Source organism: Pteropus vampyrus, unplaced genomic scaffold (genome assembly GCF_000151845.1).
Source record: "Pteropus vampyrus isolate Shadow unplaced genomic scaffold, Pvam_2.0 Scaffold485, whole genome shotgun sequence".
Lineage (NCBI taxonomy): Eukaryota > Metazoa > Chordata > Mammalia > Chiroptera > Pteropodidae > Pteropus > Pteropus vampyrus.
Window position 1 is genome coordinate 294,296 of NW_011889266.1, and position 8,230 is coordinate 302,525.

The window sequence follows — 8,230 nt, forward strand, 5'->3', positions numbered from 1 at the left end:
TTTAGGCATTAAAAAAAAAGCAAATGTACTTTGCTTTACATGTTTGAGTTAGGGGCTGCATTTTCCTCTTCATTTATGTGTCATCACCTTCGTTCAGACCAGACTTCTGTCTTCATCGCCTTCTGTTAGGTCCTCTGTCCTGGGCTTTCCCCACTGCAGATGCTCAGTCTGACTCAGGCCCGTAACTCTTCTTCTATAGCTACAGAGTTTTCAGAATTACTTTGAGGGAAAGGGTGCTTTTAGGGAAATACATACAATTAAAAAAACTTTTCTTATTACTTTGCTACAGTTCTGGAAACTAAAAATAGGTTGCTTAACTTTTTTCTTAGCATTGTTTTATAATGAGGTTTGATTTTTCACTTTTAATGTTTTAAGATGCCAAATTTTTAATGAGACCATCTAAATTTTAATTTTGTCTGTTTAGGAAATAAATCTTAAAATAGAAGCAATTTTTTTTTTTTTTTAAACAAACTAACTTTCTGCACAACACTCATCACAATGTCATATGTAGAAAGTACCTTTTCCTGCAAAAAGGAGTTGAGGAAAGGAGAAAGCCCTTAAATGTTTGGAATGAAGTAGTTCCATTTAACCCACTGATTTCAGATACAGAGCAAATTTATAATCTGAGCCTGTATTTTTTATTTTACAGTAAATAGCAATTTCTAAGAATAGTTTTTGGAGAAGTAAAAGGGGTAACGATATTTGCATCTTACTTTTTTTCCTAACTTAATGCAAATTTTACTTATTATTTTGACTTGACATTTTGCAGTCAGATTAATTTTTATAAAGCATTTCTTAATTTCTCCCCTTGAAGGACATACAGCTAAAAATCACCAGTATCCTATCACCCAGATAACTGGTCATTTTCTGGTGCAGACATAGTCTTCTGAGTTTCTGAGCCCGCCCGGCTACTTCCCATATATGTTCTTTTTATAACTTGCTCAGTGATACGTTGTGGTCCATTTTCCATGTCTATTTCTGTTTCTCCATTTTCAACTTTCATTTTTTAAGTAACAGTATTAGCCTGCTGCCATTGCTATAAACATAACATTTTCACAGGTCCAGTGGCAGGGATTAGGATGGGACATCTTTGAGGTGGGGCATGTATAATAAGGCCTGCTGTAGTGACATTTGTAAACTGGAAGAAAATGGCAAGCACAGCATCGTTATGTATTAGGGTAGCCAGGCATGTGATTATGACTGATCAGAGAAATTCTTCATCTGCCATTTAATAAAAGGAGGCAGGTTCCCACCCGAAATTGAGAATAAAAGTTGAAGTCCACCTGCTTCTGTATGTTAGTGTGTCAAAACAGTGGTTGAATGCTCTGAAATTATTAGTACAACATTAAAGGCTGACTCTAAAGTGTTTTTATTTAGATTGAAACCTCTTTAAACTTTATACCAAACCAGGCTTGATACAGTCTTTGGACGGTATAGGTAGGTAGTGCACTCTTGGAAAATTTTGGATGTTTGCTTTACTTTGGATTCTTTGGGCTCATTTTAGTGTAATGGAGTTTGCCTGATATTTCCAGCTCTTTGTAAAATCAGTGTGGATAAGTATTACACCTAGTTGAGAAATTCTGTTAAGGTTTATTGTGCTAAAAATTAGTTAAATGACAGTTGGTCTTTGGCAGACATGATTGGTCCCCTTTACAAGCTACACTTACATGCGTCTTAGAGTGTGTGTCTGGGACCCACTGGTTCTAGGTCTCTAGGTTGATGACCCCAGGCAGGGAACTTTTGGAGGTCTCAGGTGAATCCTTCCATATTCAGAAATATGTATCACCTATGATATATAAGTTACCCACCTACCTCCTTTAATCTCAGCAAAAGCCACGTGAGGCCGGAAATGTCCCAGTTTCATAGCTGAGCAGGCCGCGAAGGCCGGGTGTGGATCCAGGTGCAGATGACTCCAGGACACTTGGGCTTTTCCTGTCCCCACGCACTCGCTGAGGAGTTTGTCCGTGGATCAGTGGTTTTCAGATGGTGCTGTGAGGCTCTCTGCAGGTCCTTCCGCAGTTTGGGGGAAAAATGATTTCCTTTTTTGGCACAAGGAATCAGTAATCCCCTTGTTTTATACATTTGGGTTCTGTCTTAATTCTGTTTGGAAAGAGTTTCTGTGCCTAAAACATTTGAAGTGCCTGCCCTGGAAACCTGAGACCTATCCAGAATGAATATGTATTAGATAATTAAAAACGCGGGTAATAATAGTTTATTTATTTTTACTCCTAATGATGTTTTCTGTTGCCTAATAGTAAAATAAGGTGAAGTGATTGAACACGCTATTAATAGGGTGGAAGAAAGTGATTCGAGTTGAAATTTGATCCGAAAGTGGGTAATCTACAATTTCCGGTCCAGGATTCACTCCCACTGTCAGCTCTAGCTGCGTTTACAGGCGGCCCTAAGCATGATGTAATGACAGGTTGCACCTGAACGCACCAGCTGACGCAATGCAAATCTGAGGCCCGGAACTTTATTGGGGCAAGGGTGATGCGTGTTTAAAAACAAAACAAGCTGCTCTGTTTTATGAGGCCATTTAGGATGACTTTCCCAGAGTGGGAAGACAGTAAGTACAGTTTCAGTTTGGAGGTTGAAGTAGGAGCTTAATATGGCTACGCGGTTACTGCTCTCACTGCAGCCCTTTCACGGGGGAGGGGGAGTTTAAAATACGGTGCTGACGGGTAGAAATGGAGAAGTGACTTAGATCTGAGGCAATACTGAAGTTGAGCCCGGGGAATAGTTATCGGATGAGGTGAGGAGAATGCTTTTTACTCTGTGAAAACAGAGTTGGAAGGGTTTAACCGGGAGAGTGCTGGATAGTGCAGATAAGGGCGCTTGTCTGACCACGTATCTCCCATATACTCTGTGTAGCTCTGAGGCTGGAACCCCACGAAATTGCCGATATCCGAGTATTTTGGCCTACAAAAAGGTCACGATCGACCTAAGTGTAAGCTGGTGGAGGTGCTGGGGGTTAAGGGGATTTGCTCTCCAGGGTCGAAGTTGCCCATGCGGTGCTCTGGAGCCGCCCTGTGCCAGGCGGGGCGGGGCCTAGACGGGGCGGGGCCTCGGCGGGCGGGGCCTCGGCGGGCGGGGCCTCGGCGGGCGGAGCCTGGGCTGGCGGAGCTGGCAGGCACGCCCCCACCCGCCGCCTGCGCCGCCCTGGACCTGGGAGCCGGCGGCAGGCTGGCACTCCCGGGCGGGGCCGGCTTTCCCAGCTACGCCCGGCCCAGCCGGCCCTTGGCTTCAAATGGCCCTTCTCGGTGTAGCTCCAGAGCCGGCCCCGAGAGCGCCTCCTTGTCCAGGTTCTCCACCGCGCACCTTCTGCCCCGTCCTTTACCCGAGCCCGGAGCCTAGCTCATGAATCTGGAGAAGACAAACTGCTGAGACAGAGGAAGATTTAGGGCCCAGCGCAGGCCAGCCCAGCGATGGCGCCCATTTTTGGAGACGCAGTCGAATTTGAGCTCCGGGAGGTGTGGTCCACTGCACTTGGGACGGGAGAGGCCTCGTTTCTGTGCCTCCGTAGCCGGTGCTTCTGAAGGGCGAATGGAGTGGATGGAGCAGGGCGCTCCCCTTCGCTTCTTGACGGCGTGACCCCTACCCCGACATGCTTAGGGACAGAAGCTGTTCAGGAGGGGCCTCTGCTACAAACTGCCTTTGCGGCTGGGGGAAGGGCTGCGCGCTGCCTGCCTGCTCATGACGGCAGGCAGAAGTCGGCCCTGACTTTTCTGTACTCCTGGAGGGGCGTCTTGCTCACGTGTTTACCAGCCGCTTGGACAAGGAAGAGGAAAGGTATTGGTATTTAAGAGACTGGGTTGCTTAAGCTGCGAACCGGGGAAGTTGTGAGCGGTGGAATCCGACTGGATGAGGGACTGGCTGCGGCGCGATTGAGCTCGCAGTGCTGTTTTTCTGGGTCTGCTGTGCTTTGCTCAGTTTAAATCAAACTTCATGTTATGCCACGACTTCTGCAGAGTTGTCTGTCTTGAGTTCTTGGTTCCTGCTCGGTCCTGCTGGGTTGCTAGGGGAGCTGTGTGGTTGTCCCACGTTTGGAGGTGGGGCAGGGTTCCTGTCCTCTGTAGCAGCTGCTGTCCTGTAACACCTGCCACATTTCACTTGTTCTTCACACTTCGAATAGGAATTTAAATCGTGCTTTCTACAATGTTTGGAAAAATAGGAAAGATGTTATAACATGAACCCGAACTACTGATGATACATGTATAACTCTTTTGCTAGGCCAAGAAATGAAAGCAGCGTTTTCTTGCTTAGTAGTTACGTCGAATGCAGACCGAGTGTACAGACCCTCCACGTGATTAGCCATTTTGGTTTGGTGATTTGAAAGACATAAATGGCTTAGACTGTTTTGTGCCTAAGAAACCACTTTCCAATTATTATTGCTCACTTAAATGAGCAGCATAAAATGGATCCTGAAATAGGCAGACAGCAAATATGGGGGTTCTGGCAGTGCTGTAACCCCATCGTTTTACAAGTGCCCTGAAATGCATGGATCATCATTTGCACAGAGTCTCCTCTGGGAAACCGGATTACAGGAGAGTCCCTTTGTAGCTTTTTTGTTGGGCTGGAACACCTGGTTATACAGGTGTCAGATGGTAACTGATTCATGTTGTCCTAAATCTATGTGATGAGCCACATTATGGTGGAATTCTGCTATACTTTTGTTTCCCCTTGAACTTTAGCGTTTTCCTTTAGTGACAGTGGAGTTAATCTTTTGGCACCCTCAGCCCCCATTTACGGTGTCTATTCTTGAATAATGTAACCCAAATTGCATTTACATGGTAACCCGCATTGTTTTTTTAAAGTTAAATTCTTTGCAACAGAATGATGATTATAATTGAAAATAAATTAAATTTGATGCATTACCTTTTAATTTTGTAGAAATATGTCTTATATAGTTGTTGGGACTGATCTTGTGTCACCCAGACAGACTCTTGAGAACAGGAGCTTGTTTTCTTTATCTTTCATTCAGCCTCTCAAGTTAGCTACAGTGTTGATCGTTTCTTCCAGATGACATTTATTTCTCAATGTTTACGACTGTGACTGTGCTGATGAATGTCTTGGCAACAGCGGCGAGCCGTAGGGTACGGAGGGTTCTTCACCTGTGGCTCAGGCCCCCATCCCCAGTGTCGTGTGTGTCTCTGGTGCTTTTATTTTTATTCTTTGTTTACCTTTTCCTGACTTTCCTGACATTTCTTCCCCTTTGCAAATTATATCTGATTTATATTGTGGAATGGAAGTAGAATAGAATGATTTATTTTCTCTAAATACCAGCTTAAAACTGAGGATGGCCCTCCATTCGTCCTCCGTCCTCCCTCACTTTGGAGGGGGCACTGATCAGGAGGAAACAAGACTAACGTGGAGCTGACGTTGCCGTCCTGGGCAAAGACTTGGTAGACGAAGATGGACAGCGGGCTGGCAGCAGGCCCTGTGGCCCTCCATTCCCACACACACCGAGGCCAGACAGCCGGTTCTCACCAGGGGGACTTAGAGAGCCCACACCTTGGTGATCCCTTGGGTCACTTAAAACTCCCTGTAGCTGTCTGACGAGGCCGGGAACCGCTTAGACTGAGCAGGGGCAATAGGGGCGTTGAACGCGGGGAGGAGGAAGTCCAAGCGGCACTGGCACTGAGAGGATCGAACTGACGACGCTTAGCGCCCCCTAGTGGCCGCCACCCGCTTTCTGTGTCAGCGTTCACTCCGTGCGGTCCACCCAAGGCAGATTTTTTTTACCTTTTTTTTTTTTTAAGGGCATTCTAAAGTGTTCTGAAACATTTTGAAGAGAGATTTCAACCAGGTGGAACCCTTAATAATCCAAAGGCATATTTTGTGTAATTTACGTTTTTATAACCCTGTTTATCTTCCTTTATTTTGCTCACACTAAAGTTTGCATAGGACCCGTATTTCTGGGATGTAAACATTTGTAAAACAAGTTCAAGCTGCCATCACGTTTCCCTCGCCTCCTTTTATTCTTATTTATGTTTTTATTGCAGAAATGAGCCGCCAGACTGCAACAGCTTTACCCACGGGAACGTCGAAGTGCACGCCGTCCCAGAGGGTGCCCGCCCTCACCGGCACCACCGCGTCCAACAATGACTTGGCGAGTCTTTTCGAGTGTCCGGTCTGCTTCGACTACGTGTTACCACCCATTCTGCAGTGTCAGAGTGGCCATCTTGTTTGTAGCAACTGTCGCCCGAAGCTCACATGCTGTCCAACTTGCCGGGGCCCGCTGGGGTCCATCCGCAACTTGGCTATGGAGAAAGTGGCCAATTCAGTACTTTTCCCTTGTAAATATGCCTCTTCCGGATGTGAAATAACCCTGCCACACACAGAAAAAGCAGACCACGAAGAGCTCTGTGAGTTCCGGCCTTACTCCTGCCCGTGCCCCGGCGCTTCCTGCAAGTGGCAAGGCTCCTTGGATGCGGTCATGCCGCACCTGATGCATCAGCACAAGTCCATCACGACCCTGCAGGGGGAGGATATCGTGTTCCTTGCCACGGACATAAACCTCCCGGGGGCCGTGGACTGGGTGATGATGCAGTCCTGCTTCGGCTTTCACTTCATGCTAGTCTTGGAGAAACAGGAAAAGTACGACGGTCACCAGCAGTTCTTTGCAATCGTACAGCTGATAGGAACACGCAAGCAAGCCGAGAATTTTGCATATCGACTTGAGCTAAATGGTCATAGGCGGCGATTGACTTGGGAAGCCACGCCGCGCTCTATTCACGAGGGCATCGCGACAGCCATTATGAATAGTGACTGTCTAGTCTTTGACACCAGCATTGCACAGCTTTTTGCAGAAAATGGCAATTTAGGCATCAATGTAACTATTTCCATGTGTTGAAATGGCAATCAGACGTTTTCTGGCCAGTGTTTAGAACCGTTGCTTTCAGTTTCACAGAGAATAGGCTCCGTCTCGCCTGCCAGCCTGAACTGTTGGTAGGTGGAAGCTAGACACGCGAAGGTAAATAAACGGAAAGGCTGTTAAATACGGGAAGCAGTTGCATGTAGTAACACTAATATATTTAAAAATAAGTCAACAGTAAACCACTGAAAAAAATATATATATACACCCAGGATGGGCATCTTTTGTATTAAGAAAGGAAGCATTGTAAAATAATTCTGAATTTGTGTTTGTTATAGACTGAGTGTACTGTTGGAAAATACTGGGTTTTTGTGTTTCGTTTCTGTTCTGTTTTTGCGTGTGTGGGCGTGTGTGTGCGAGCGCGCGTGCGTGTGGATTTTTTTCCTTGAACTGACAAGCCATGTGGGGTGGTCTTGGACCACTGCTTTTCCCTGTTGTGAGTCGGTACATAGTGCTGCTCTGTGTGTATATTTTTTGTGTGTATTTGCTAATTTTTATTAATTCTAGTTTTTCATTAAATAAATTTGACTTTCTTTTCTGTAATTCAGGCTTTTCCTCACCTTTTTTTGTACCTTTTAAAAGTTAGTGTCTTTTTGATATGCATAATTGTTTATGGTAAAGCTTATACATATGTGTTCCATACATATTTTCTTTCTCCCTATTAATCAGTTCATTAGAAATATTTTAAATTCAGCTATTTTGTGAAGGTAAGAGTTCCAGAAGGGAAAGGTAATATTGGAAGAATTATCAGAAGCTATTTAAAGCAGCTGTAAGATGGTCGGTCTGTCTCTTGTGTGCTCGTGGGCGCTTTCTCCCCCCCGCCCCCCATCTCGCCCTCCCTCCCGAGCCTCCCCACCCCCTTCTCCAGTTGAGTCACACCTTCAGACTTACTCATTGAAAGGTTAGGGTATACTGATTTTTTTTTTTAAATGTCGAAAAAAAAATCAGGCTCTTTTTTTCCCCCAAATATCTTGGACAAATCACATATGTTTAAAATTTGTTCTTGTATTTATTGGTTTTGCAAAAGAAGGCATCGTCTTACACAGTATTTGTAATTAAAAGCAAATCATTTGTTTAAAAAAGGCAGTTTGCAAAAAAAAATGTTTTTGGTCTTTTATAATTCTCATTAAAAGAATATCTGGCAAATTAAAAACTCTTTTGTGTTTGCTTCAGCTCTAAGCTTGATTAACATCCAGAGTTATTTTCCTGTTCCCATCTGTACACGATAGCAGAAGGCAACGTCCCGTCTTTGGAAACGTAGCGTTTACAGCATGAGACCGGACACAGACCGGACCGGCTTCCCCTCCCTCCTGCTTACATGTGGATTCTCGCAGCTGTTAGGAGGCCGATTAGCTA

The 8,230-nt window shown here is 45.2% G+C and overlaps 1 protein-coding gene across 5 annotated transcripts in view; it reads left to right on the top strand.

Annotated features, from left to right (window-relative positions):
- Window positions 1–8,027, top strand: part of SIAH1 (siah E3 ubiquitin protein ligase 1) — a 21,390-nt gene extending 13,363 nt beyond the window's left edge. For 2 of the 5 annotated variants that reach the window (XM_011382621.2, XM_023524650.1), the window contains exon 2: window positions 6,003–8,027. In XM_011382621.2, the coding sequence (XP_011380923.1) occupies window positions 6,003–6,853 (851 nt within the window). In that variant the 3' untranslated portion in view covers window positions 6,854–8,027. Of the gene's footprint in view, window positions 1–3,189; window positions 3,790–3,817; window positions 5,094–5,772; window positions 5,841–6,002 lie in introns of those variants that run through there. The other 3 variants (XM_011382625.2, XM_023524649.1, XM_011382623.2) reach the window with 3 other exon arrangements.
- Window positions 8,028–8,230: the final 203 nt, after the last annotated feature.